At 58.5% G+C, this 27,313-nt stretch overlaps 8 protein-coding genes across 8 annotated transcripts; 5 read left to right on the top strand and 3 right to left on the bottom strand.

Moving 5' to 3' along the window:
- Window positions 1–297: 297 nt before the first annotated feature.
- GGTG_11936 (hypothetical protein) lies at window positions 298–701 on the top strand (the record flags this gene model as incomplete). The annotated part of the gene is made up of 2 exons (XM_009229827.1): window positions 298–411; window positions 531–701. The coding sequence occupies 2 exons, from the start codon at window positions 298–300 to the stop codon at window positions 699–701; spliced, it is 285 nt and encodes a 94-aa protein (XP_009228091.1).
- Window positions 702–1,879: 1,178 nt separating this feature from the next.
- On the top strand, window positions 1,880–6,177 carry GGTG_11935 (hypothetical protein). The gene is made up of 8 exons (XM_009229826.1): window positions 1,880–2,341; window positions 2,548–2,570; window positions 2,983–3,274; window positions 3,359–3,440; window positions 3,643–3,955; window positions 4,117–4,451; window positions 4,593–4,961; window positions 5,069–6,177. Exons 1-8 carry the CDS (start codon window positions 2,065–2,067, stop codon window positions 5,610–5,612), a joined length of 2,235 nt encoding a protein of 744 aa, XP_009228090.1. The 5' UTR covers window positions 1,880–2,064; the 3' UTR covers window positions 5,613–6,177.
- Window positions 6,012–9,502, bottom strand: GGTG_11934 (hypothetical protein). Its single transcript, XM_009229825.1, has 2 exons — window positions 6,424–9,502; window positions 6,012–6,298 (listed from the first exon to the last, which is right to left on the bottom strand). Exons 1-2 carry the CDS (start codon window positions 9,397–9,399, stop codon window positions 6,254–6,256), a joined length of 3,021 nt encoding a protein of 1,006 aa, XP_009228089.1. The 5' UTR covers window positions 9,400–9,502; the 3' UTR covers window positions 6,012–6,253.
- Window positions 9,503–10,072: 570 nt separating this feature from the next.
- GGTG_11933 (hypothetical protein) lies at window positions 10,073–12,641 on the top strand (the record flags this gene model as incomplete). The annotated part of the gene is made up of 5 exons (XM_009229824.1): window positions 10,073–10,114; window positions 10,202–10,937; window positions 11,010–11,322; window positions 11,751–11,889; window positions 12,090–12,641. The coding sequence occupies 5 exons, from the start codon at window positions 10,073–10,075 to the stop codon at window positions 12,639–12,641; spliced, it is 1,782 nt and encodes a 593-aa protein (XP_009228088.1).
- Window positions 12,642–13,556: 915 nt separating this feature from the next.
- On the top strand, window positions 13,557–14,507 carry GGTG_11932 (hypothetical protein; the record flags this gene model as incomplete). The annotated part of the gene is made up of 3 exons (XM_009229823.1): window positions 13,557–13,614; window positions 13,693–14,088; window positions 14,185–14,507. 3 exons carry the CDS (start codon window positions 13,557–13,559, stop codon window positions 14,505–14,507), a joined length of 777 nt encoding a protein of 258 aa, XP_009228087.1.
- A 2,489-nt stretch (window positions 14,508–16,996) lies between these two features.
- Window positions 16,997–18,073, bottom strand: GGTG_11931 (hypothetical protein; the record flags this gene model as incomplete). Its single annotated transcript, XM_009229822.1, has 3 exons — window positions 17,823–18,073; window positions 17,449–17,739; window positions 16,997–17,363 (listed from the first exon to the last, which is right to left on the bottom strand). Exons 1-3 carry the CDS (start codon window positions 17,945–17,947, stop codon window positions 16,997–16,999), a joined length of 783 nt encoding a protein of 260 aa, XP_009228086.1. The 5' UTR covers window positions 17,948–18,073.
- Window positions 18,074–20,336: 2,263 nt separating this feature from the next.
- Window positions 20,337–21,922, bottom strand: GGTG_11930 (hypothetical protein). Its single transcript, XM_009229821.1, has one exon. It carries the CDS (start codon window positions 21,667–21,669, stop codon window positions 20,548–20,550), a length of 1,122 nt encoding a protein of 373 aa, XP_009228085.1. The 5' UTR covers window positions 21,670–21,922; the 3' UTR covers window positions 20,337–20,547.
- Window positions 21,923–23,208: 1,286 nt separating this feature from the next.
- On the top strand, window positions 23,209–25,943 carry GGTG_11929 (hypothetical protein). Its single transcript, XM_009229820.1, has one exon. It carries the CDS (start codon window positions 24,271–24,273, stop codon window positions 25,900–25,902), a length of 1,632 nt encoding a protein of 543 aa, XP_009228084.1. The 5' UTR covers window positions 23,209–24,270; the 3' UTR covers window positions 25,903–25,943.
- Window positions 25,944–27,313: the final 1,370 nt, after the last annotated feature.

Genomic DNA, 27,313 nt, shown 5'->3' with positions numbered 1-27,313 from the left:
CGGCTGGTGGCTAGGTAAACTTGGGTCGTCGTGTAAGCCAACTGCCAGCCGGAGGGTTGGGTCAAGGGACCGAGCCCCTGGTCTGCGGGGTGACGTTCGTCTTTGAACACAGGAGGATGCTTCAGACGAACGATAGCGCAAACTGGACGTGTGCTTTGTCTCATCACAACTGATCCCTAAAGGTTTGCTTGACGTCTTGCGCTAACCTTAGCGTCGTCACTGGGGGCCCGCTACCTGGCGGGTACAGGATGGATCCAGCCAGAACTCCATGGAAACCGCAACCAATTGGTGGCAAGCATGGAGGCCAATCATAAGGAGGCCAATCATAAGGAGGCCAATCATAAGGAGGCCAATCATAAGGAGGCCAATCATAAGCATGATCACATATCAGTTTACGGCCTGAATTTACAGGTCCGAATAGCAATGGCAACAGATAACCTGCGGGGGCCGATATGAACAGAGGTGTCCCGTCGGTAGTGCTAAAAATTGCCATGGAGAATTGGAGATGCAGGGGCTCTGTCGATCTCTAGCTGGTAGCAGGATACGGTGCCGCTACAGATATGGACAGCGACGCTAGTGGGTTATCAAGTCGGGTCAAGGGACAACCTTACACTAGTAATTTAGTGCCCTGCCAGGGAGCGCTTCGTTGTGCAGGTGGAGCCGACATGGAGGCTAGCGTCTCTGTGCACTACCCAAGCTGACGGGCTGGGATCGGTGGCAGAGAGTGCGAGAGTGGGAGAGAGAGCACAGCAGACCGATGGCGTTGTGCAGTTCCCAGGCACCGCATGAAAAGAATAACGCGCACTCACAACCAATGGGCCTTTACTTCAGAGGCTATTTCTCCACAACAATTCATCGCACAAACTTATTTTTATATGCAATTTAATGGGCTGCCATTTCCCCTTCCCTTTTGCTACTTTTCTAGTATTTAAATCATTCTTGTCGTGGTGTTGAGGCACTGCAATTGATTGAGTTGGTTTGGTTTGGTATTTTTTGCGGTGGTTGTGAGTGCACGTTATTCTTTTTAGGTGGTGCCAGGGTGGTGACATTGGGTGTGGTCTGTGGTGGCATCGGGCCTGTGCTGTTTGTCGCTAGCTCGGGGGTCTTGCCCGAACCAATCTAGAGGCACCACGCGACGAAGCCAAAGGCGCAGGGCAAGCGCATGGATCCAAAGTCTCAGCCCGAATCCCACGCCGACCGACCAGACACTAATGGAGGTGCCCCTCTGGCTGTCTGGCAGATCGCCGCCTGTGCTTGTGCTGGCCTTGTTGTGGCGAGCGCTGTTAGAACCGTGGCCGTGCGCCGTCTCCACGGCGGACTAGCGATCCGCAGCAGCGCGACAATTCATTTGGGCTGTCCTCTCCTATTATTACGGCCCCTCATCCCTTTCGAGTCGCTCTGTTTGGCCCAAGGCATTGTTACACAACACACACCCGACATCCTCGTCGCTCCCTGTTCGTGGTCCTACCCGTGGTGGTCCTGTAAAGGAACGACTTGCAGCCTGCCGTCGCCGTCGCCGTCACCACGCTTCTGCCACATCGCCCCGGCCAGCATTGAAACTCAATTTGGCTGGGCCACACAGGCAGACCAGCGGGGCCCCGCAAGTAGGGTCGCAAACGAACAGACGCCAGGGCTTATCCAGCAGCAACCACGACCAAGCACGAGAGCGAAAAGGGAAGGAAGGGAGGGAAAAGCTGAAAGAAGGCAAAGAGAGAAAAAAAAACCCCTTTGGATCCCCAACGCCCCGTCTAGTCCCTCCTATCGCCCCATCCGACAGCGAGCTCGGCAAACCCCTTTTCTTTTTTGGCGACGACGTGCCCGTTTCTCGCACTTGCCTCTGGCACGAATGTTCGATTTTTCTTTTTTTTGTTTCCCGCTCGCCCAAACCACGCCCGCTCGCCCAAACCACGCCCGCTCGCCCACGTCGACGTGGCTTCGACTCGTGCCTAACCGCCATTTATCGCCAGGCTGCAGCGCCCCCTCTCGGAGGGCAGCTCCGCGGCCACTCAATTCTGCCGCGACCATTTGAGCGGCCGCGTGAGCTGCAGCAGCGCCCCGGCTGAGATGCGGGCCTCCGAGGGGCAGCCGGTGAGCGCTGCCAGCAACCGCATGCCAAACCTGGGCAGCATCGCCGCGGCCGCCATCGACCACGGCAGACGCCAGAGCCTCGCCGCCGCCGTCGCTGTCGCGCCCGGGGGCAGTGGTGGGAGAGCTGGGAGCAATGCCAACAAGCTCCGCCCGCTCTTGCCGAACGTGTCCGAACGAGTTGGCAAACGGGCTCCGTCCCCCCTGACACAGCAGCTCAAGAAGAAGCGGACGACGGTGCAGGCAGCCTGCCAAAGTACGTTTGCTCCCTCGACCCGTCCCGATTATCCTCTCCCTTCTCCCTCTTTGGTCATTTCTCGCAGCCGGCAATCGACCGACGGCTCGACTCGCACCGCCCTGAAATGCTCCGCTTTTCAGACCTGTCAACTGGGCCCTTGGTCTGGGCGCCTGATCACGGGAATGGCGCGGAGGCTGATCTTGATTTCGCGTCACGAGCAACAGGCTGTCGAAAACGAAAGGTCAAGGTATGCAAAGTCTGGTGCACAAATGCACAAACACGTAAATGCAAGAGGAGTACAAAGCATGCTCCCCCGTCAACAACCATCCTCCCTCGCTGGCCAGCGCCATTCGTCAGCCAGCCGTGCTCCAGTCCTTGCGCGTCTCCCTCAGGCCGCCCTCGCACGTCGTACTGGCTGTCTGGACACGAGAGCGCACGGCCCTTGACGAGAACGGCTCTATCCGCCGGGCCACGATTGGATGGCGGAAGCCGGCCGGTCACATGTCCAAACGGGGGGAATTTTGCCGGCCGGAAGATGCACGGTGCTTCTGGCACACGTGACCTGGCCGCCGCTAGCACCGGGATGGACAAGGTCGGTTTGGATTTGTGGCTGATGTATATGAAACTAACTGCTTGCCGGCAAACCATCATGACAATAGTGCGATGGCCTCCGTCCAGTGTGCGCTCCATGCACATCTCTCGGCGCAGTGTGCGAGTACTCTGTGCCCGAGGGCCTGTCCCAGCGCGATGCCGAGCGACAGCGCATGAACCAGGTCTCCAAGTCGCACCGAGATTTGCTCACCATCCTGGACCTGCTTCGACGCGGACCAGACGCTGAAGCCGCCGAGATCCTGCGGCAGGTGAAGACCGCCGCCACCCTCGAAGACGCCGTCGCACGCATTGCCGATGCCACCCTGCTTCTTCCTGGCGGTTCTCCTGAGCAATCGCAAGGTCAGTCCTGTGCACCGAGGTTGCGTGGTGGGTGGTGCGCTAGTAGACCAAGAGCGAGGCTGACGACATTCCCTCCGACTCTAGGCACAGCCAGTCCCGAGAGCTCGACTTCGACGTGTCCATACGACAGTTGCAGACTCCCACACAACAGGCGGCTAGCATCTCCGTAAGGCTCCCCATTAACATGTGCCCACTGTTTAATGCACCGTGGTCACTGTCGCCCTTGCACCGTGTTTCAGATGTGTTTTTGCATCTGCTTAGGCGCTCGACGCCACCTAACCCTGTCACATACCATTGATGTGACGTGCGCGTGTGCAGGCCCTGCCACACGAGGTCTTTCAAGACACTAACTGTCGCCTCAACGCCAGTTTTGACCAGCCTGAACACGTATTCGAGGTTCTTTACCGTACCGGCCTCCCTGGCACCCTCTTCAGCTCGCTGGACCTATTGGCCTCGGACGTCCTCCCCGTGTCTCGCTGGGTGCCTGGATTTGAGGACGACTACCACCTCACCTATCTATTAACTCTTTTTTGGACCTGGGACAACACCTTTGCCAGTGTCGTCGACCGCGTTCTCTTTCTCGAGGACATGCGTCTGGCTGATCCCTTAGATCCGGTGCCGAACATGGATCACACCTTTTGCACACCTTTTCTCGTCCTGTGCCTCTTGACAGTCTCGTGTGTGAGTGTTGATTTCCATGTCCCTACCACGATTGCGCGCGTCACATCTCTATCAAGTACACGATGGTAATATCAAGAACCGGTGGAAATGTTGTTGGAGTCGAGTCGAGTCCTAGGGGATAGGGCATCCTGAGCTTGTATACTGATTGATGGATACATCAGCTTTATTCAACACACCCCAAAATATACAGCGTCCCGGGTGACCATTCCAGCCGTGGATTGAAGTTCGCCCGCGCCGCCAAGCGCATCCTCGAAGACGAACGTAGACGACCGTCAATCACGATGCTGCAGGGCATCACTCTTCTGTGGCTATACGAAGGCAGCGCTGGGGATGCACGGCAGGCCGAAAGGTACATGTGGGAGATGGTGGATCTCTATTTCCAACTCGGCCTTCACCGGCGGACAGAGCCTGACAACTGCCCGGGATGGAACTCAAGAATGGGCAGGGAGCTCCAGGCAATATCCTACATTGTCTGGGGTATATTCTCCTTCAATGCGTAAGTCAACTCGCTCTCTTCATCCCATCCAGCCGCATCCTCAGGTCCTGGGCTCCTATCTCGGCCCGGCTGTACTGAGGCTCTTCGCCATGGTCAGTTGCCCTTGCTGACAATGCATGGCATTGCGGATACCATCAACAGGAAAATCGCCGTCAACTTCGAATATCGCTTTTATATCCCTCGCCCAAGGTTTAAGAAGTTGTTTGACAACCCTCTCTCCTACCTGGCGCGATCCGACTCGCCCACAGCGAACTGGTGTGCGTATCCGGTAGATTGCCGGTTCCAGCCATCGCACCACCGAGAGGTCTTTGTTGCACATTGTACCTTGGCTGAGCTTGCAGAAGAGCTTATGGACCTGATCGGCCGCTCGCGCGACCAGGTGCCCGAGATCGACAAGGACACCCGGCTAGCGTTGGAGGGTGTTTACAATGGCTTGATCCGCTGGAGGGCCGAGCTGCCTGACCACTTGCAGCCGAACAACTCGACGTTGCCATCGGTCCTGTCACTGCAGTCAGTCCCTCACTGCTTCTTTTCTATTCTTGTGATTTCTGCCCTGGCCATCTCAGAACTGACTGTATGGCCTGCCCGTTGTTTGCATCTGCCAACCCGAACAATAGTGCAACGTACGAGCTCATCATGATCCGACTGCTGGGCCCGCTGGCGGCCAAATTCCCCAAGGAGCGATTCGGCGGCTCAACGGCGGGCGCACTCAAAAACTCGAGCAGTTTCTCCATGATCAACACGGTCTGGACTTTTCGGGCGCACTACACGCTTAAGCACGAGTACTGGTTGACGCAGGTCTGCGCGGCGGCGGCCATGTCGGTGCTGTTCAACCTCGACGACGGCTGCGCCGACGTCTTTGTGCGCGCCTGCCAGGCCTTGCACGAGACGGGCGAGTTTGTGCGCATGGCCAACAAGAACCTGACGGTCATCCAGCAACTCATCGATCGCTACCGCATCCGGCTACCCCAGGTCGGGCGCACGGTCGAGACAAGGTACTTTGTGGCGCTCCGGAACCGCCAGTCGACGGCCTACAGCGACGGCACCCGCGTCCTCATGTACGTCCCGACGCAGGAAGGTGGCGGGGGCTGCAAGGTCGACAACATTCAGGTAGGCATGCTCATCGCGCCAACCGAGACCCTATCCCTCACTGTCGATTGAGCTTGGGCGACACGAGACAAAACGGCGGAAGTTTTGGCTACAAAAGGGCGCATTCTGGATCACAGTGCCACGCTCGGTTAGAAATAACATTTTCTATATCTTTTGTCTTGTGCGCCGATTTGTACTATCTGCTTTTGCGTCTCTCGAGCGAACGTTTTTTTTTTCCTTCCTCTCCCTTTTCCTCGATCCCGTCGCATGTGTGTCCTGATATAGAAACAGGCGTATCGGGACAGTTGGCTGACTTTCCCTATGCGCTTTACAGGATGAGATTTCTGTCGCTTCTGCAAGGCCAGTTGCATGTTTTCGCCCGTTGGCTTTGGTTACAGGACGGGGTGCTTTTGCGTTATGACACAACGGGGGGGCGTTTGGGGTCTACGGGGGGTCTGGTCTTGGAGAGGGTGGGCGGGATGGGTCATAGTGGCGCATCCATGGGCCTGATATGCAAAAAGCTAGAAGGCTCACCGAGTTATTGCTGATGAAGTAAGCTTCCGTCCCGACGCCGAAGGAGCCAATATAAACAGAAAGTCACTTCGATTTGATGCCTTGCCTACAAGCGGCCCTCGTCCGATATTTCTAAGAACCCCGACCCAAATGTATGACATGGAAATACCCTTGACACGTAGTACATAGCCCGCGGACCGTTACGCGGGCGCGGACCAGCGCAGGTTAATCTGCTTCCTCCGAACCTGAAAAATGGCGGAGACACATGTGATGTCAGTCAAGTTGCAAAAGTCTAGCAAGGAGAGGCGGGGGGAGGCATATGATGGGGAGGGTGGAAACGAGAGAAGCAAGAAAAAAAAAAAAAACGTACCATGGGTCCAAGCGCAGCAACGCCGGCGCTCAGGGCCAGCACGGTGCCGACGAGGCTGACCTTGCTGAAGCCCTTGCCGAGAATATCAAAAACAAAACTAGGCGCCACGCGCGTGACGTAGACGTCGACGCCGAAGGCGAGCACCAGGCACGTGCTCTCAACGACGGCGGGGGCCGTGATGATGACGTTCCTTGTCCTCTGGCGGGGGCTCCCCGACGACGAAGGCAGCAGGAGGTCGAGCTCGTGGGAGACGACAAACTTGGGATCGACCTCGACGGCGGGCGCGTAGCGGGCGAGCCCCTCCTCAGCCTCGTGGGCGGTGGGGTCGCGGCCGACGGGGCGGCGGGGCTCGAGGACGGCGCGGTGCAGGGCGGCGAGCTGGCGGGACTCGGGCAGGTAGGCGAGGATCTGGCGGCTCGAGACGCCCTGGCGGGTGGTGGTGACGGCCAGGGCGGCGGCGGGGCCCGCGGCTAGGACCCAGGTCTGCGAGGCGACGTGGGGCAGCAGGCTGGCGGCGCCGCCGGAAGCCGTCGGGTCCTCGAGGGGCGCGACGGGGGAGAAGTTGGCCGCGGCGCCGGGACTCGGGTCGCCGAGGGCGCCGCGGTCGTTTGCGAACTCGGACTCGTACAGGTCCGTCACGGTCACGAGGTGGCCCTTGACCGACTGCGACGGGTCCTCCTGCAGGGCGTAGTCGCCAAAGAAGGAGCAGGCAAAGAAGTTCTCCGACATGGCGCACGTCACGGGTCGCCCTACGTCGACGCCCGTGTACACCGCCGACGACAGGAGCTCGCCCGAGACCGTGTCCAAGAGATACGTCGTCAGGGTCGAGGCCGAGGCGTCGGCTGCCGCCACAAGCAGCGTGTTCTTGTTCAGGTACTTGTACTTGACAGTTCTGTCACCGAGTACGCGGCCGATGGAGGCGACGGGGTCGTGGGCCGGCCTCGCTGTCATCTCGACAATGACCTGGCCGGGAGCTGGCCTGAAAGTCCATGTGACGATAGGCTCGCTGGTCTTGGCGTTGCCGGCGGGCATGTACTTGACGCCCCGCAGCTCGTCGCCAACCCGGATGACCACGGTCTGCTTGGGGGCCAGCTCTGCGGAGAGCGGGCCCATCTCGCCGTCCTTGGGAATGGGGAGCAGCCAGGGGCCCGACGCGCTATCAACGAGTGCCGTGCTCTGCACCTCGGACGCCTGGCCAGGCAGCTCCGACTCGACTATATCGCCAGAGTCCGTCTTGAGCGCGACGAGCTCGCCGTCGCTGGCGCGGATCGCAACAGTGCCCTTGGAGTCGTCGACGTACATGCCCTTGATCTCCCAGCCGGCCACGCTGCTACCAGGGAAGGCCTTGCGGTTCCAGAGCACCTGGCCGCGGTTGCCCGCATTCAAGCCGTAGACCCTCCCGCGCCTTGTGGCGAGCACCACTATCTTGTTGAAGCCAAAGCCGTCGCGCACCAGAGAGCCGCTCGTAGAAGGCTCGGTGCCAAAGACGCTGCCGAGGATACGGGTGGGCAGCTGGGCGAGCCAGTCGGGCAGGTGCTCCAGGTCGGCAGCGTGACGCCGGGCCCTGTGAAGGTAGGCCTCGATAGGGTTGCTGTGGGCCTCGGCCTCGAGAGTTTTGGCCAGCGACTCCGACTCGGGAATCTCGGCCCAGGCGCCCGCGACAGCGCCGCTGAGCCCCTCGGGCCTGACCCAGCCGAGGTCCCCATTGCGCGCCAGAACCCAGTTCTCGTGCGCGGTGAGGGTGGCTGCCCTGACGGCATAGCTGTCGCTATTCTTCTTGACCACCTCGGCTACGGCATGGCTCACGTCGACCACCTCGTCGACGCCGGCGTTGGGTGAGAACTTGAAGGGCCAGCGCCCAAGAACCGCGTTCGAGGTGGAGGCGACGAGGATCAGCTCGCTCTGGGTGACGCGGGTGAAGTACACATTGGCGCCGACGGAGCTCGTGGCGATGGCACCGGTGCCGGCGAGGAGGGGCAGGTCGTAGGCCTTGGAGACGGCGCTGGTCTTGAGGTCGATGTGGAAGACGGTAGCGGCGTTGGCGTCGCGGGTGCGCATATGGACAAGGAAGTGAGGGTCCGACTGGACCAGGTGCGGGGCGTGGATGTCGACCGTCTGAGTACCAGCGATCAGGGGGAACTCATGCTTAGCCTTGTTGCCCAGCACATTTACATGGAGCGTCTTGCGGTCGCTGTCGACCCAGGCGAGTATGGGCATGGCCGAGTTGGCGCCGACAAACATGACGTCCTGCTCGCCCACAATATCTCCCTTGCCGGCCGAGATGAGGATCTCGTCCATGCGGCGGCCAGTGGGGGTGTCGAGGACCGTAACCTTGAGGCCGTAGGCGCCGGGCACGCCGTGGAGACTGACCACAAAGACCTTGTCGACGCTGTTGCTGACCTGCAGCGGCACGTCCTTGCTGACGTCCCGAAAGTCCCAGACCACGGTGCCCTCGGTCCCGTGCAGGCGCCTCAGGGTGGTGACGTGGCCGCCGGCGCCCTCGTCCTCCTCGCTGGACAGGGCCAGCAGGTCCTTGCGGCCGTCGGCGGGGGCGGCCATCTCCATTACCTCGAGGTCGCGCACATGGCCGGGGAAGTCGGCGGACCAGACGTTGCGGCCGCCGGCGGCGTCCCAGGTGCTGACCGAGGGGCCCGAGGCGCTGGCGATCCAGCTCTCGCCGTCGGCGGCGCGGAGGTGTGCGGCGGCGGCTGCGGCGGTGTCGTCGGAGCGGGCGGCGAGGACCTGCTGGCGCCAGAGGACGGCGCCGGTGGTCGGGTTCACGGCGCCGAGGATGCCAAGGTCGGAGAGGGTGTAGAGCAGCGAGGCCTTGTCGTCGCGGCGGGGGCGGTGGAAGAAGGTGGTGTGCTGTTGCGGCAGGCCGACGAGGGCGTGGTGGAAGTCGACGTCGCCGACCTCATCGAGGAAGACGGCCAGCGCCGGCAGGGCCGATGCGAGTATTGTGAAGAGTGGCCGCATCTTGAGGGGTTCATGCCACGACCGTCGCGGTTGCGTCGTCGAGCTTCTGCGGCGCCAGCTCCAGCTCCCACAATGACGCCAGCTGTCGGGAGCAGAATTGTCCTGGTCCGCTTTTCTGTGGGGCGGATTGCATGTTTTTGGCGATTCGAGGGAAGCTTATCTGGGGACAGGCAACACAACACGCACGCTAAGTCCCGCCAACGTTCCTTCAACTTCTCCTCCAGTCTGGATCTATCTACTTCTAACCGGCTTACTGGTAAAGTCTGGAAGTCTTGGGAAATACGAGCAGACTGTAGACTATTCAATGTTTGGGGATGCACCGTAAATTTAATTGCATTTACCGGCTGCCCCACAGTTTCTTTTATCTGTAGTCGCTCTGATGAGCAAGCCCAATCCCTTGTGCCCTATCACGGGCAGCCTTCTCTTTGCGCAACAACTCGACTGCACGGATTCCGATGGCATGCGGATGTAGCCGACCCTCCAATACAATGGCCGTGGCCCTGCTCAGGCAGCAGTTATCTTTCGACCCAACACACAATCTCGACCGCCCTCCGACAAACGCTGGGCTGCCATCAGTGTTTCCGCACTTTCTGCTTGTAGCTATCCGTCCCTTCGTGGACAAGAAATCCGGACCTGTCTTGGACATAATACCCCAGCCAAGGAGTGGTTGAGGATGTTGCTGTTTCGCTCTTTGGCCACACGCGTGGTGATACTGGTAAACTTACGCGCTGTCCTTCCTGGCTCTTGGCAGCTCGCTCGCGTTTCACAGTCTCTAACCACCATCTCCACACCACATTGATAGATATTTTGCACCGCTGTGGCAAGCCTCGAGCAGCAAAAAGTCGATGTCTTTGGCGGTTTCTTCGCCCGGGTCACTGCCGATGTTGGCGGCTTCCTCGACAAGGCCGTCTTGCCTGAGATCAACAAAGGCGTCTACTTCTTGAAGACCAAAGCCGCGCCCGAGATGGCCAAAGCTGTGTCGGACGGCGCCGACTTCATCCAGGACAAGGTCAACCCCGAGATCGACAAGGCCTTTGCCTTTGTCGACAAGCAGATCTTACCTCAGGTGGGCAAGGTCGCGTCTGAAGGCCTGGCTGCTGTCCATGGCGCGCTGCCGCCCGGCGTGCAAAAGGCGCTTGCCGACGCGGCAACCTTTGTCGAGGATGGGGTCGTGCCGGAGCTGGAGAAGGCCGCCTCCGCCGGCATCGGCTTTGTCGAGCAATACGTCGCCCCCGAGATCGAAAAGGCCGTCAAGTTTGCAGAGGAGAACATGGCGCCCGTGGTCGGAAAGACGATCGCGGACGCCGCCGACCTCGTATACGACAACCTCCCTCTCGAGGTCCAGGCGGCGCTGACAGACGTCGCGGCCTTCTTGGAGGCCAACGTCGCCCCGGAGCTCGAAAAGGTGATCCAGTGGGCCATAGACAACCCGACCGCCGCCGGCAGCATCGGCTTTGCGGCCTCCTCGGTCATGTTCCCCGGCTGGCTCACGGGCCTGGCGCTCACTGCCTCAGGCTTCCGCCCCCACGTCGGCAAAGGTGAGCCTCGCTTCCGCTAACCTGACACCTGACGGCGGTGGAATAGCTTACTGACATTATGATGGCAACCAGGGTCCCTTGCGGCCAACTGGCAGTCGTCCTTCCCCTATGTGCCTGCCGGCAGCCGTTTCGCGGAATATCAGAGCGCAGGGGCGGGAGGGTATGGCGAGCGTATCGTCCAGCGGAAGGCGCGGGGTCTCGGTGCTGCCATCCTTGCCACCCAAATACTGCACCATCGCCATCATCTTGTTGGCTTGGCTCGGTCTTTTGTTGATTCCATTCTCTACTGCCATCTTGGAGAGTACCCTGCGCTTCGGGACGTCTGTGTCCCCTGTAATTCCCCACTACTCTTGTTTCCTCTGGCGGATGTATTTTGCAGCGCGACGTAAGCGAGACAGGTAGGCGGAACGGACTCGGTTCCATCGCGCGCGTCTTCACCATCATGAGGCTCCACAAGATGGAGGATGAGGCTCCCACAGGAGGGAGGCCACAGCGACGTCCTGCGCGCATGGACATGCCAGGAACGGGTCAAAAGCTAAATTCCCATGGCCCAAAAATAGATGGCAGACCACCTGGGGACAACAGATAGCGCAGGCATGAATCGAACGAGTCGGGACGATCTCCTGGGCCCCACGATGCCCCATGCTCACTCCTGCACAGCGATTGACGTGATATTCTCCGGCCTGCAAAAAGGGGGAAGCAAGTGCCACCCACAGCCACACCCAAGACCCGCAGGAGTCCTAAATTTACCCATCCGAAGTCCATCGTCCCAAGTTTTACCGCTGACCACACTACGACGCTTGGAAAGACAAGCATTTACCCCGCCCAAGATGGTGGCTTTATCAATCAAGTAGGCGGTAGGAAAGGGTCAGGATCACACCGCGTCCCTGCCAAGCCTCCTCTGCCGAAGCTCCCCTGCCAAGCCTCCCAGTCCCTTGGTTCGACATCCATCGTAAGAGGAAATAGCCTTGTTGCCGTGTCCAGCCATCAATGATAAATCAGCTTCGATATCTCCTCTTTTTCCTTTTCTCCCCTCACCCTCCATCCTCACCCTCTCTTCCAACAGCTTGAGCAATTCTGCCAACGCTTAATACCTTTTCCTTCTATCTCTACCACCACCACCACCACTCCAACCCTAATACCATTCCTTAGCTTCCGCTTCGGACCAAAACCGTCAACATGCGCTTCACCACCAGCTTCCTCACCGGCGCCGTCGTCGCCCTCTACGCCACCCAGGTCGCCGCCGCCCCCGTATCCAGGGGCCCGCTGGCAGCTCGCTCGCCCCTGCCCCCGACAATGGACCTGGCCTCCGCCACCCGCAACAGGCTCCCAGTCTCACAAATGGGCGAGGACTGCAAGGCTGAGGCCGTCGAAGGCTGCGGCGGCGACGCCTCAAAGGCCAACGACAAGAACTACTTCAAGTGCATGTCCATCAAGCGCGAGGCTGAAGCCGCTCCCGCCGAGGAGGCTGCGGATGAGGCATCCGAGGAGACGTCCGAGGCTGCCGAGGACGAGGAGGCCGACCAGGAGGATGCCGAGTACAAGACCGAGGCGACCGAGAGCTGTGGCGATGCCTCCAAGGCCAGCGACCAGGACTACTTCAAGTGCATGTCGGTCAAGCGCAGCGCCGCCCGGGACGAGGCGCCTGTCGTCCCCGAGACGCGCAACAGGCTGCCCGTCTCCCAGATGGGTGACGACTACTAGGCTGAGGCTACCGAGAGCTGTGGCGACGCCTCCAAGTCCGACGACAAGGAGTACTTCAAGTGCATGGCCGTCGGTGCTTGAGCGGCTGTGACGGGCAGCATTGTTTTTTTTTTTTTCTCTTTTCCCCATATCTTTTTTTATTCCGCGGGACATTCTTCTTTCTTCTTTTCCCTTGCATAGCGGGTGGTTTTCCTTTCGGCATTTTAGGCGTTTCGACTCTCTTCGTCTTTTTCTCTTCTTCGGCTGTTTCCGCCGCTACGGAGCCCACCACTCAATTTCCCCTGTTTTCTTTTTCCTTCCTACCTCATCTCCATTTGTACCTATTTAGGCCAGTTACTGCCTGATCCTGACGAGCTTTATGCATCGCATGCGGGGATACCTTTTTACTACATTACTTTCTACTTAGATATTCACACCTGTACATATATCACTTCAGCCGCACATTTTTTGACGCCCTTGCGTTTCCAACGTATCGTCACATTGACCTTCGTAGCTTGGCCTTCTAGAATGATCATATGTCCTGCTCGTCGCCAGGTGATGTTGATTTTTAGCCGGTTCTCGGACCACATCGAAATAAGGCGTGTGGACTGGTTGGCCTACATTCTAGTATTGGCTTTCCAGAACCATCCTGCTGCCTCCCCTATACAGTAGAACACCCCAGTACTATCATATAAGTACGCAGCCAGCAGAGAAAGTAGATGCTCGCTTTCGTGCGCCTTTGTTTGCTGGTCTGCATTCTAGAATAGTTTGGAATGACTTTAGGCAGCCACTTGGAAGTCTGGTCCGGATTGACGACGGTGCTTTTCTTCAGTCATTTATCTTCGCAACACTCTAAATCTTTTCTACTCTGCAGCATCCGGCAATCCTTTCACCCAACCGCCACTCCATCACAACCTCAACACGTCACAACGCAAGATGCGGACCCAGGCCCTCCCCGGCCTTCTTCTCGCTGGCATCTGCTTTCTGGGCGCCTGTCAACCCTCAACCACATCCAGGCAGTCATGAAGCACGTCGGCAAGCTGGCAGAACCGAGGCGTCGACACCCACGCAGACCTGGGGGACGGAAGCTATCTTGCTAAAGACTCCCGACATTCCGACTGGGACTCCCAGGCCTCCTCAGCGGCCCCGGCAGCACCGGGCTTCGGCTCTTGGCTCCCAAACCTCGGCTCCCTGATACCCCAAGGCCCGATTTCTGATGCCGAGATCGTGAGCTTGCTGCCGCCGCCCCTCGGCAACGACGAACCCTCTGACGAAGGCCAGCAAGATGATTGGACAAGGCGCCACAAGCGAGCCTGGGAGCTCTACCACTACCTCGCAAGCTGGGCAGCTGGGCACAGTCGCCAGGGGATGGGCATCCTGCTAAGATTTATCGAGATAATTTATCCAAGCTTCTTCACCAAGGCAACCCTCCTCTGGTTTGTTTTTAGTCCTGCTGGTGTCGCTGCAGGTATGTAGCCGCTCTCCTTCCCCCCCTGCGCGTTTGCGACTCTTCACGTAGCTTCGCAATGTTTTACCCGCTGACCGCTAGCCCCTTTACGACCAGAATCGCTACCCGCATGGGTCCAATCCATCGTGGGGGAAGTTTTCCGCCGTACCCTTCGTGCCTTCGTACAGAGGGCGGCGGAAGGCGGCTACGGCGCCCCTCATGTCATATCCCTGGTTCGAGCGCTCTGGCAGTCGTCTCTCGTGCACGACATGCTGAAGCATTTCCGCATGGACGCGGCTGATCTAGAAGCGCTGCTCACCGTATTTCTCAACCGCTGGGTGGGATGCGATGTGTTTAGCAAACTTGAGTGTGGGACGTATTGCGTTGACTGCAACGCCCTGGCTGTCTCGCCGGGAACAACCTGCTTGGACAAGCTGTAGGATCGGGATAACAAGGGGGCACAATGGGCTCCAAAGTCACTTGAGGAACCATTTGGCTGACGGAAGACATGTTATCGAGGCTGTCTTCGTCCTGACAAGTCCTGGGCCAGGCTAGGCGATCCGAAAATAGAGATAGGCACAAATGTAGCACATGTATCCATGTCCTGGTCTTTCCAAGGTGCATTTCGGATCCCAGGCTTGTCTGTACACACCCGCAGAACCGTAGAGCCATCCGATACTCTTACAACATCCGACAGCTCCTTTTCCCAAGTCACCGAAACTTCGCAGCACTTGCCAAAGCTGCGCTTTTTTTCAGCCTGGCCCCAGCAGTGCATCAAGGTGCATGTTTTCATGCCGAAATGTGCGTCAAGGAGTGCGTTGTCCACGCATCGTACAGAATTTTTGTGCACGTTGCCTTTTACCAGTGTGCCAGTTTCAATCTAGAGAAAATTTTAGCTTGGAATCGCGAGATGGCATTGAAATCGATGGCGTCTGTCTATCGGAACCCACGCCTGCCAAGATGAAGGCAACCAATAATGGGAGGATCCCCGAACGGGTGCGGGCGTTGGGCCCGGCTCCGCGAACGCAAATGAGGGGCTTGCCTTCCGAATGAGGCAGCAATCTTACGGTATCACAGGTGGAAGCATCGGATCAAACCCGCCGGCACACCGCCCATTGAGCATTGCTTCTGCAGGCGGCAGCTAACCCACTCTGTATCGGAAGCCTAACCACTAACAAACGCTCCCTCCAGCAACCAAGTCGTCGGCGGCTTCCGGTTAGGGCAAAAAAGAAGCAAGTCAGGCAGGCTGAGGTTGCCTTGATGCCTCGGGCGACAAGTTGTTTGGTGACTATTACGACTCGGGTTGGGCATCGTAGGGTAGGGTGGGTAGTCGCTACACCACTGTAGGTGGGTTGCCGTAGGGTGGCCCACAAGTGGGGGTAAGGGACATCGAGGGAGGGATTGGCGTCAAATAGGTATGGTTGGCCGACGTAATGCAGTGCCCATCGTTTTTGCTCGTGAGAAGGGGTCACTGGCCAAGGGACGGGCGGGATTTGGATTCGAGAGATTTGCGTGAGTATGCTGCTGGTGGTACCAAGATGGCGGAGCCCGCGCTTGGTCGCCAATATATAGGCACACGAGCTGGGGCCCGAGCGTATGCGGCTCTTCTCCCCCGTCTGACATGCTGCGCTCGGGTATGATTTCGAGTTACACGAGCTGCGGCGCTTCGGCGCCTAGCAGTGGATGCCGCCGAGCCTCCGGCAGGAGGGAGGGGTTTTTCGATGCCTCGCCATGTGCGCCCGTTCCACCAGAGGTGGTGCACCATATAGAAGCCCAAAGCAGTCTCATGCATGTGTTTGGGCAGGGCGTATCCTCGCATGTGGTAGTCCCAGTCACGCCCGACGCGAATAGCCTTAAACACGGTCTCGCGGAAGGATCAGCAGCACTACGTCGGGCTCCGTTGACATGTCGTGGACCAATGGGCCTGAAGGCGGCATCAAAAAAGCACTTCAAGATAACAAAACCTTGGCTTCCACCGTGTGATCTCCCAGCCTCTGACGAAAGACATGCAGCCATGGAGCAGTCCGGGCTCGATTAGCGGTTGCCTTCTTTTTTCCCCGCACATACAGGAGAGGAGGGTGTTTGTTTAGCAGGGTGGGGTCCATCGAGGGCAGGCGTGCACTCGTCGCCCGCAAGATAAAGCGCCCAGCCTGTCCAGTGGAAGGAGGAGTCGATGTCGTCAAACAGGCTGTCTGGTCAATAAACCGTCATGGATGCAACACAACACACAGCTAAAACAAAACTTGAAGACACTTGACAGTGACCGATCAATCAGGTAACACACGTGTGCACTTGATTGGTGCACGAGGGTGCATTATGACGCTTCCAGAACTTATGGTAGGCAACCGCTAAAGCGATGATGGTGTAGTGGCAAGCAACCATGTGGGTGACGCGAGGCCGCGGGGTAGTTGATCAAAACAGGCTTTGCGCGATGGGTCGGTAACACTGGAGGAGCTCAAAGTGTGTGTGGCAGAGGACGTGGGCATTGAAATTAAACCTATTCCTGCCGGGCAAACCCCAGAAACCTCCAGACCAGCTGGTATGACGCAAGGGGAAAGTGATTAGGTCGTAGGAGTACACATTATGGATTGTGGGGGGGATGGGATTGTGGTTGCTTTTTGTTCCTTCCTTTTCTTTCTTGGGCGCGTGACAGAGGCGTGATTTGGGGGTTTGTGCTGCGGGCGACCAGCGACCGGGGAGAAAAGAGGGGGGAAGTGGAAGTCATAAATCGCAAAGAAACGAGTACAAGTACAAGAAACCCGAAGCCGGGGGCAAACCGCCGGCGGCCATCCCTCTAGCGATAAGAGAAAGAAGGGCAGGGCTGACGACTAACCGCGGCCTTGAGCGCAGAGTTCCCCTGGTTTCCTGGAAGATATCCAGCTCTCCCACCACGGAGATCTCGCGCGCGCGTTTGTGAGCACGATTGGCATCAGAGGCTCTTACTGTGGGGGTACCCGACAATGTCTGGAAATTGTATATCGAGGTCGTGATCCTCGACCTCGACCTCGACCTCGACCTCAAGCGTATGTTGGTACATGCCGCCATCCGGCGGCGGGGTGTGGCTGCCCATTATGAGGTTACCGGCGTCCTGGACGAGCCTGTTGCGGTCGTCCCTAGCGCGCGTGAGCTCCAAAGGCCTCGCAAAGGTGCTGAAGGGAGGCAACGACTGCGTCGAGGCGGCGCCGTACCCGTTCATCCGATCCCACAGCTGCTCCGCGATGGGGGATTCAGGAACCCGCGACAAGGATAGCGGGCGGACCTGAGCGCCAGTCCAGTCTCGAGAGTTGTGCCTTGATCTTTTGAGAGTGGGGACAAATTAGCTTGGGCGGGCCGCTGAACGAGGCGAGCGCGGGGCTAGCTCCCGCTATTTTAGTGACTTACCCGTGCGCAGACCCTTGGGCGGCTGTCATGGACACTCTGTTTAGCGTGGCAGAGTCCATAACCTCTTCCGCTGTCGGGACGTATGCATCATGCGTGTAATCAGACACGGAGGAGCGGTCGCCTCGGTACGTAGCCTGTGGAGCAGCATAGTACTCTTCGTGGTGAGAGGAGACGGTGGTTGGGGTCAGGGTAGACGGTGTGATTTGCGGGTGGGCTGCAGCAGGCGTGGCAAACTGGCCCGCGGACTCGGGATTCGGATAGTAGGATGGCGGCTCGTAATACGTCGAGAGACTACTTGTCAAGGCGTGTATCAGTAATAGGCACAGCAACCCCCATGAGTGTGGGAACAAGAGGGGTTGGAATAAGTAACGCACTTATCCGTGTGCTGGTACTCGCGTCTGTCCCGATCCGAGATGGAAGGCCCGGCAGGCCGGAGACCCCTGACCTTCTTCCGGCAGCCCTCCCCTGGCTGGCTCGCGGCTCGCTTCCCGTTTCCCATCGCGTATCGGGGTTCCGTGCTAATTAGTGACAAAGGTATTACAATAGTAGAATGGAAAGAGCAAAGCAAGAAACGGCGTCCTTGCGCTCGTCGACAGTAGAATAACGGTGAATGAGCGACTCGGAATTGGATTAGGTATGGAAACCATGAAGACAGGGCCATCTCCTCGAGAGGCTGTGGACGATGAGTCCTTATTTATAACATCTCTAGACCACCACATTAGGGGCCGGTTGTGGCTTCACAAGCCGAACACCCACCACAACACGCGCCCGATAATATTTTAGGGCCAGAGATGAGATTGTTTTTTCTTCTTTTTCCCTGGGGGATAGATGCGACCACCACATGGCGGCGCGGCCTGCGGGCCACCATCTGGGCCAAGAGCCGGAGGATCACGCAAGGCGGCCGTCAGGGCGGAGGCAAATTTACGTCGACCAGGTTGTTGGGACCACGCTAATGAATGCAGGGGCAAATGGTGTCGAGATGGAAACAGTCTACAGCTAGTAAGCAAGATAACCGGTGGGAATTGCGGCCGACTGGGAGGATTTTTTTGGCGGGGAGGCCAACAGGCTGGATATCGACGCCTGCAGGAACAGGCGCCTTGTTGACATATCGTCTCAGATTAAATTGACAAGCTTAGATACCCGAGACGCCCCCAATCCAGGATGGATCCAGGATGGTGATGGTGGCAGGGACGATTACGAGCGAGGTCTGGATAGGCTATGGTTGAAGCCATTGGCACGCTCGTCGATCGGCCTCCTTTTGCTCGCATCGTCGGGCAGTTTTTTGTCACCGGCCGAGCCCAAGGCGACCAAGGCGACCGCGTTGACAAAGAAACTGAGGGACGGCCGCAGGAGCCTAGATGAGCAAGGTAGTGGAATGGGCGGTCGATTATCGGCATGATGATTGATTTCTCCAAGCTGATTGAACGATGAACGCCGGCCATGTGCGCGGCATCTCTAGCGTAGGTTGCGCGGAGGCAGGAAGGCCACCCGCACCACTCGGCAGGTGCTCACTGGGCTGAAATTCGCCACCTGCCAACCCTCATTAGGGCTAAAGCTGGGGGCGGACAGGCAGGATTGAGGCCAACGACAGGCCCAGGACCCAGGAAGGGCCCTGAGCCCCTGCAGCACTGCAGCAGCCGACGCCTGCAACATGGACGCGAATGGAGTGCTGGCGATGTTTGGGATGTTCGACCGACCGACGGACCAGGCACTCGCTTTTTCGAGCCAGGTTAGAGCATGACGAGCAGGCCAACAAGCGGTGCGGAGACGGTTTGAACTGCGGCTTGGCTAGGAATGGATGGGACGATTGTCGGATGGGGGTACTGCTGCTTTTTCCCGGCCATCTCAAATTTCGGCTTCAATGGATTGCCATCTGCCGGGTCGACTTTGCGCCCACAACTCCCGATCCCCCTGACCTGGGCCCCGACGTTTCTAGAACTCCTCTCGAGTTCCACAGCAGATCGAACCGCCCAGCCATTTTCTCTCCGAATGCCCCTGCCACTGCGTAAAGGGCACATCGTGCCCATCTCCCGTATCCACCGCAGCATTGCATTTTTACGTAAAATCCTCAACTTGAGCCGCACTTCATGGGGAAAATGGACTCCATCATGAAACCGTTTTCGTCTAAGGAGATTTGAGGCCAGGGACCGCGACCTGGTTCAGGAGACCCGCGCAACATGCAGCAACGATGGATGCCGCACGGACACAATCGAGTTCAGAATTTGCAGGATTTTGACTGTTCTGTCGCCCAGAGCCCGGCTCCCAGCCTTGCTTACCAAGTGGCCTCCTTTTTGGCCATTCCAAATACATGTCCGTCCATGTCCAGCGACCTGACAGTGGGCCGGCTGAAGTGCTGAAACGGAGGGGCATGATGTGCAGCTTTAATGTTGCCTCAAAACATCCCTTGAAGCTTGTCACAATGCTTGCAATAGCACAGTGTAAACACACTGGCTGATCAACTGTGCATGGCGGTTGCCTCACTATGTACTACAGCCATCAATTGACAGGTTTTGCAGACAGACGAGATGGCCAATTTCCCACATGCGGCTAGCGTAAGCCGATCTGGATTCTCACCGAGGAAGTGCAGCTTCCAAGCTCCCTGGTCAAAAGTTGGGCCTCGGGGGCCAAAAGGACCATAGCTTCTCAACCAATCATGCCAAACCGCATATGCATGAGGCCTCTCAAGCAGCCCTTCTCGGGACACGGGATTATTTCGTCGCCGAATTTGTACTTATGTTGAGAAAGGGTGTGGGAAATGATGCGGTGTGGTAGTCAGGCTAGAGTGATGCACATTGCACTCCGAACAAGTGATTCTCGGATTTCCTGATTTTGACATGACGGCATGTCAGCTCCTGACATTTGCCTTGTTGCCTTCACGGAGTCCCATTCATCGAATCAAATGGACTATCACAATGCAGGCAATTTACACAATGTGGACTCGTACTTGTTCCAATGCCAATCTTGATTCCGTGTCTGAAGGCTAGAGGGTCGAGATGTATATAGTCTATATATGGCGGAAAAAAGAAAGCCCCCAAGCCCCCAAGCCCCCAAGCCACCAATGAAACTCCTCGCTAGATAACCATATTCCTACTTCACCGTCTAAGCTGCCCACGCCGTTGGGTGAAACTCCATCAGGCCGTATAACCCGATGACGGAGCCTATAAAAAAAGCCATGGCTCCGTACCAGTACGTGAACCCGGGTCCGTTCGAGTCCCCCGCTAGGGTCAAAAAACCGATTAGGGCGAAGCCGGTCGAGCCCACGATATTCAGAAACGTTCCCAGCCAGTCGGGGGACGTCAGTTTGGGCTTGTACCACTTTTCCTGGATGACAAAGATGACGCTGACGTTGGCGAGGAACAGCAGGATGCCGCCGATGACCTGCTGCGTGGGCACCAGGATCTTCCAGGCGGGCAAGGTCTTGTCCATGACGCCCGGCAGGTTGGAGATGGTGGCGACCAGGAAGAACAGACCGGAGATCCACGACACCAGGCTGGCGGGGAAGGGGATGGACTTGAACAGGGCGGCGAACTCCTCCTTGGTCGGGGCCCACACCCAGCTCTCGGAGCCGATGAGGGCCGGGCGGTAGGTGGCCACGCCGTCCTTCTGGACCTCGACGGTCCCGCGGTTGGCGTTGAAGGCGCCGATCATGCCGAGGACGCCGGCGATGGCGAAGGTGAAGGAGCCGGCGGCGAGGAAGCCGGGGACGGCGAGCGTGCCGATCTCGGGGAAGGCCAGGGCCGGGAACAGCACGGGGACCAGGCCGAACGAGGCGCTCGTGACGAAGGAGGCGCTGCCGAAGACGAACATGACGGTCACGACCCAGTTGATGTCGCGCACGGGGAAGACGGTGAACATGCGCACGACGCGCCCGCGCCCGCCCTCCTCGATCTCAACGTAGAACTTGGCCGGCGGCTTGCCGAGCGAGTCGCCGCTGGCGTTGCTGTTCTTGTACAGGTCCACCGCCGCGGCCGCCCTCTGCCGCTCGAGCTCGCACTGGACCTTGTACGACATGTAGTCGACCACCTGGATGGGGCGCCGGGGCGACTGCTGGCCGTACTCCTCGTCGTACGTCGGGTAGCCGTCGTTGCTGTTGTCGCCCGCCCGGCGGGGCGCGATGTTGCGGCCGTTGGGGAGCGGAGGCACGGGTGCTCGCGGGATGACGGGGACCTGGTACATGGACTCCCGGATCATCGACGCCCGGGCGGCGGCTGCGGCGTTCATGCTGGGCGACGAGAATAGTGGCGAATGACGGACGTTGGCTGGTTGGTTTGTCGTAGTGTCCTTCTACATGCAGCAACAGGGGGGTTGTCGCGCTCGTCGACTCAATCGACGGGAAATCGTACATCAAGATAAAGAAACGGCCTGCTAGAATAGAACGTCGACTCGATCGACGATAAATCGCATACAAAATAAGGAACGTGTTGGCTAGAATTGAACGTCGAGTCGATCGACTGCGGGAGAATCGTGACAAGCAAGGAATGCGTTGCCTCTTCCCGTGATGATCCAGCTAATAATAAGGATGTGCTCTCTGCTCGGTCGGTCCGCCCCGCCCCGGCCGCCCGAGGCCCAAAATTACCGTCAACAGGCGCCTGACGGACGGCATAACTTGACAAGGGGACAGGCACGTTTCAGCAGATCTGGAGCATCAAGCGCTAAAACCCAAGGACTCGGTTTGCGCCAGCAAGACAGAAACGAGATGGTCAGGGGCCCAGACAAGCGGCCCAGGGAGGAAGGAGGCAACTGGCCGTGGAAGCCACCCGACCAGCCTTGGGGGGCTCGCTTCCGACAGTGGCGAGGCGCTTGGCCCCCTGAGAGGAAGACGGGCGCCTGGCGAGACCGGGCATCCCCGGCCAAGGCCCAAAACAGTGGCGGGACCGACCTTGGATGCAGGCACCGCATGAAAAAAAAAAAAATGATCCTCACAAAAAGGGGCCACCACTTCAAAAGCAAATAAAACACCACAAAAAATAGCCAGCGCCTATATTTTATATACAAATTAATGGGCAGTCATTTTCCCCTCGCCTTCAATCATGTTACAGGCCGGGCTGCGGCCCGGCTCCTTGGCGACCGGCTGAAAGTCACACGCACGGGCTGCGGGGCTCAACGCACATAAGCGCGTCGGTTTTTTTTTTTGATAAAAAATTAAATGGGAATTAAAATAATCAACAGCGGCTTGGATACGTGCTTTTTTTTGGGCGTGTTAAGGTGCGTAGGCATTGCGAATTGATTAAATTTATGGGGATCAAAATTTTTTTTTCATGCGGTGGCAGGTTTGCCACCGTCTTAGAGCGTGGTTCCGTTGTAAGTCGGAGAAAAGCGTGGCCGTAGGGGGAGGTGCCACGCCAATACATATACGGAGCTACCTCCTGGTAGACAGCTGCCAAACAAAAGCCAATCTCCGTTGTTGTTTCTGTCGCCATCCTGCGATGCCGCGCGTGTCGATTCGCCAGCAGATTGGTTCTCCCCTGTGCGATGGCCATCCAGGCCCCCGCCCAATGTCCAACAGGCTGTCCGTGCAGCAGCCAGTTGTGCATATTTGGCTTGTTTTGGCCTAGGTCGTACGATTGCAGATGTGCCGGACCCTTATAACAATCCCTCACTGAATTACCTCAAGATTCTCTCTGAGGCTGCCATCCAGGGCCCACGACACAGAGCATGCCATCTGATGTGGGGAACGCGGGGGCTTGTTTGGAACCACCCATGCGGGTTCTGAATCAGCCCAATCAGACGGGCCACCCTCACAGCGGTTGGTCCCGCCGGGTGGAGCACCCAAGATCCAGGCCTGGCCCTGGCGACAGCTCCAGTTCCAACGTCGAGGAATAGGGAAAAAAAGGCAAAAAAAAAAAAGGCGCACATCTCAGGAGTCCATTGCCGAAGTAAATGCCATGGCCGCCCCTGGCCGCGTGGCATGCCGTGCGGCTTTGAGCCCCATGCGACGACGCGCGGAAATCCCTGCCCCGCAGCCTGTCCAACTCTGCCCGCTCGCCGCCGCCCACCACGGGTGCTAGAACAGTGACCCCGGTCAGTCCCTGTGCCGCGGGCGGGCGCCGGGCGCCGCGGAGGGCGTCGTGCAAGGCTCGCCGGGGCGCTGCGGGGCGCTGCGAGCACTGTAAGCACCAGGAGCGCTGAAAGGAGCAATCCCCCGAGTTCCCTTGCTTCCATTGGCCCTTCTTCTCCGGGCCCAACGACGACGCACCAGCCCCTGGGGCTCGGACTCAGATGCAAGGTTCCTGAAGGAGACGATGGCCTGGTGGGCCAATTAAGGTCACACTGTGAGGCCCTGAGGACCCGGTCAGGTGGGAATGCCATCTCACCGCAAGAGATGCATATGTGTGTGATGGATGATGGCGTTTGATTCGACGTCGACCTTGGCGACGTGCCATCTGGATGGGAAAGATCTGCCGAGTCAAGCAGCTGCGTCCAGCTAGACCGCTCATCCATGGCCGCACGACCTCTTTCAACGAACACCCCCACCAGACAGTGAAGGGTCCTGAGCGATGTCACCATGATAAGCCAGTTCCATGGCCACTAGAGGTCCCCGGGAGATGGGATGGGATGTATATAAGTATCCTTGGGATGGCTGTCCAAACAAGCTCGAGAGATGGCTATCTGGTCACTGCTCCAAGCATCCGCATTGCTCTGGCCAATGCGTTGGGACTAGCAGCAGCAGTTTCCAGCTCCCCGGACTCGTCCACGTTGACGTGGATACTCTTTTCTTCAGTTGTGTTTCAAACCGTCCCGCCTTGACTTGGGCAAGCATAAACAACAACAAAAACAAGACACGGCCACACAAACAGACCTCTCCGCACAAAACCATACAACATGGCCAACAATCGTGACCACGAGGAGGAGGTGCCCGGCACCGTCCGCCTCATCGACATCAACGGGTCCAGCGAGGGGGCCCACGACAAGTCCAATGCGGAGATCGTCCTGGTGCCCCGGCCCAGCGCCGACCCCAACGACCCCCTGAACTGGTCCGACAGGCGCAAGCTGGTGACGGTCAGCATGGCCTACCTCTACATCATCGGCACCGGCATCGCCACGTCGCTGCAGTACTCGGTGCTGGCCGACATCACGCGTGACACGGGCATCTCGACGGCCGAGCTGGTCCAGGGCACGGGTCTCATGTTTCTCTTCTTCGGCTGGGCCTGTCTGATCTGGCAGCCCATCGCGCTGACCTACGGCCGCCGCGGCGTCTTCCTCGTCACCATGCTCCTGACGGTCGCCATGATGGAGTGGACGGCCCGGTCGTCGACGGCCCAGGACTGGATGGCGCACCGCATCCTCATCGGCGTCATCGTCTCGCCCATCGAGTCGCTGTGCGAGGTCACCGTCTTCGACATGTACTTTGCCCACAACCGCGGCACCTACATGGGCCTGTACGTCTTCATCCTGTTCGGCTCCAACTTCCTGGCGCCCCTGGTCGCCGGCTGGTTCAACGACGCCTACGGCTGGCGCTGGACCATGCACCTCGGCAGCATCATCTGTGCCGTCTGCTTCGTCGTCATGTTCCTCTTCATGGAGGAGACCATCTACTTCCGCTCCGACGACTACATCGCCAGCGACCAGAGCTCCGTCGTCGACCTGGCCAACGAGAAGGAGAAGGAGGCCGGCGCCGTCAAGGCCTCCGAGGTTCCCCCCAGTGCCACCACCGGCTCGACCTCGCCGCCCAACATCAACGCCGGCCTGGGCAAGTACACCTTCTTCAAGGCCCTGCCCGGCCGCCCCAGCAACGTCGAGATGCTCAAGATGGTCTACCGCCCCGTCGTCATGATCGTCAAGCTCCCCACCGTCGCCTGGTCCGGCTTCCTGTACGGCATCAACCTGTCGTGGTACATGGTCCTCAACGGCACCGTCAGCCCCGTCCTGTCGGCCCCGCCCTACAACTTCTCGGCCGCCCTCGTCGGCTCCGTCTACGCGGGCCCCATCATCGGCGCCGCCGCCGCCTCGCTGTGGTCCGGCAACGCCGCCGACTGGCTCGCCCTCAAGCTGGCCTGGCGCAACGGCGGCGTGCGCGAGCCCGAGCACCGCCTGTGGGTCCTCCTCCTGGCCGCCATCGTCTCGTCCGCCGGCCTCATCACCTGGGGCGTCGGCGCCTACCACGGCGTCCACTGGGTCGGCCTCGTCTTCGGCCTGGGCATGCTCACCTTTGGCGTCGTCACGGGCGGCTCCATCGCCGTCAGCTACAACGTCGACTGCTTCAAGGAGATCGCGGGCGAGACCACCGTCTCCGTCATGCTGATCCGCAACACCATCGGCTTCGGCATCAGCTACGCCATCACCCCGTGGTGGACCACCCAGGGCCTGCAGAACTGCTTCATCACCGCCGCCATGATCTCCATCGGCTGCACCATGACCTTCCTGATCTTGACCTTTTACGGCAAGCGTATCCGCAGGTGGTCCATCCCCGCCTACAAGGCCTTTATGGCCAGCACCGTGGTGTCGCAGGAGTAAAAAAAAAAAAAAAGGGTTGGGAAAGGACTGCCGGCCAGTTGCCGCCATACTGGGAGTTACCAAAATGGGAGGCGCTATTGTGTTCAAGTCGGGTTAGTCGGTACAGGGGACGAGGAGAATTCTGCCAAATCAATGTATCGCAGACCCCTCTGGAGGGCTCCGCACTTTTAACGTTTAATATCCTAGTCCCCTGTATTTAAACCGCATCTAGGATCAAAACCTAGACTTTGCCATGTACTAAAGCTTGCCCATGTGATTGATGACTGCCTGCGTGACTCGGCAATCCCCAAAAAGACGAACGAACCAATGGCTCACGACGGCTCTTGTGATGGGCTGGGGGGAAGATCATCTCTCTCGCCCGCGCGCGTTCTGAACCACCCAAGCGCAACACAACCACCGCCGGCCGGCGAGGTCCGCCGCGCCACCAGTCGCCCCCGTCCGCGTGACCGCTGGCGTCAGCGCTAAGGCCTGCAAGTGGCGGCATGCATGCTCTCTGCACGACGTGGGCAAGGATCTATATGGCCCAAACCCGGGTTTTCTCTCGCCTTGGCAAAGGTGACTGACTCGACCGAAACTGCAGTGCCGGGTTGGCACCAATCTTCACCCGGGACCCGCCGCGCGCTTGATGGGGTGGAGATTGCACTGAACAAAGGCGTTTGTGCCCCGCGCGCAAGACCGCCGCCGAGGTGGGTAATTGCAACTTGCGCTCGGCGGATCGGCGCTTTCATACCGGCGCGGGGGCTTTTGAGGCGGGAGAAAGCAGGGCTACAGTATTGATGTTTATCAGGTGCTGCCTGTGGATCGGCGACGGTAGCGCCTTGTCTGTGGAAATGTTGTTTTTAACTCATCGGCTAGTAGCACGGGAAACGGGAGGTGCGGGCTCAGCCGCGCACGCCCGGGTGGACAGCGCCGGGTTCCAACGGCTCAGGGGTCACCCCTGAAAACCCTAACCCGCTCTGACACCAACTATAGGTTCCAGGGATCACAAGCACTAGTGCGGTGGAGCAAGATACATTTTTTTCCTGAGAAAACCAAGCCAAACTGATGTACCACCAGGATCCACCGTACTAAGGTTTGTGATCCCTGGGACCTGCACAACATCATCCACGGGACAATCACATTACATCGCAGAACAAAAAGACAAGTAGGTAGGCAACAGAGATACGCACAGAGGTGAGCTATGGGTATTGCAGGATAAACAGAGCAAAAATCACGTGTTAAAAGAAGTCCCAGCATAACCCGAGAAGGAAGAAAGGGGAGGAGGCACATACGCCCACAAGGAAAACAAAGGCAAAAACGACGCGCGCTAGGAATAGAAAATGACAAGGTCAAATCAAAGAAAGCCAAAACAAGCCAGGAGGGAACGTTCGTTAAGGAAAGGAGGAGTGGGCAAAATGTGGAAATAAATGCA

This window comes from Gaeumannomyces tritici (assembly GCF_000145635.1).
Source record: "Gaeumannomyces tritici R3-111a-1 unplaced genomic scaffold supercont2.7, whole genome shotgun sequence".
NCBI lineage: Eukaryota > Fungi > Ascomycota > Sordariomycetes > Magnaporthales > Magnaporthaceae > Gaeumannomyces > Gaeumannomyces tritici.
This window is presented reverse-complemented; position numbering and strand designations above follow the sequence as displayed.

What these genes read in the sequence shown, in the direction of transcription:
- GGTG_11935 (XM_009229826.1), top strand. Translation starts at nt 2,065, where the DNA reads ATGCGGGCCTCCGAGGGGCAGCCGGTGAGCGCTGCCAGCAACCGCATG. An exon ending in GTCGAAAACGAAAGGTCAAG is followed by an intron (nt 2,571 to 2,982) that starts GTATGCAAAGTC and finishes TCATGACAATAG; the next exon opens with TGCGATGGCCTCCGTCCAGT. An exon ending in AACAGGCGGCTAGCATCTCC is followed by an intron (nt 3,441 to 3,642) that starts GTAAGGCTCCCC and finishes CCTCAACGCCAG; the next exon opens with TTTTGACCAGCCTGAACACG.
- GGTG_11934 (XM_009229825.1), bottom strand. Translation starts at nt 9,399, where the DNA reads ATGCGGCCACTCTTCACAATACTCGCATCGGCCCTGCCGGCGCTGGCC. An exon ending in TTGCTGCGCTTGGACCCATG is followed by an intron (nt 6,299 to 6,423) that starts GTACGTTTTTTT and finishes GCCATTTTTCAG; the next exon opens with GTTCGGAGGAAGCAGATTAA.
- GGTG_11930 (XM_009229821.1), bottom strand. Translation starts at nt 21,669, where the DNA reads ATGAACGCCGCAGCCGCCGCCCGGGCGTCGATGATCCGGGAGTCCATG.
- GGTG_11929 (XM_009229820.1), top strand. Translation starts at nt 24,271, where the DNA reads ATGGCCAACAATCGTGACCACGAGGAGGAGGTGCCCGGCACCGTCCGC.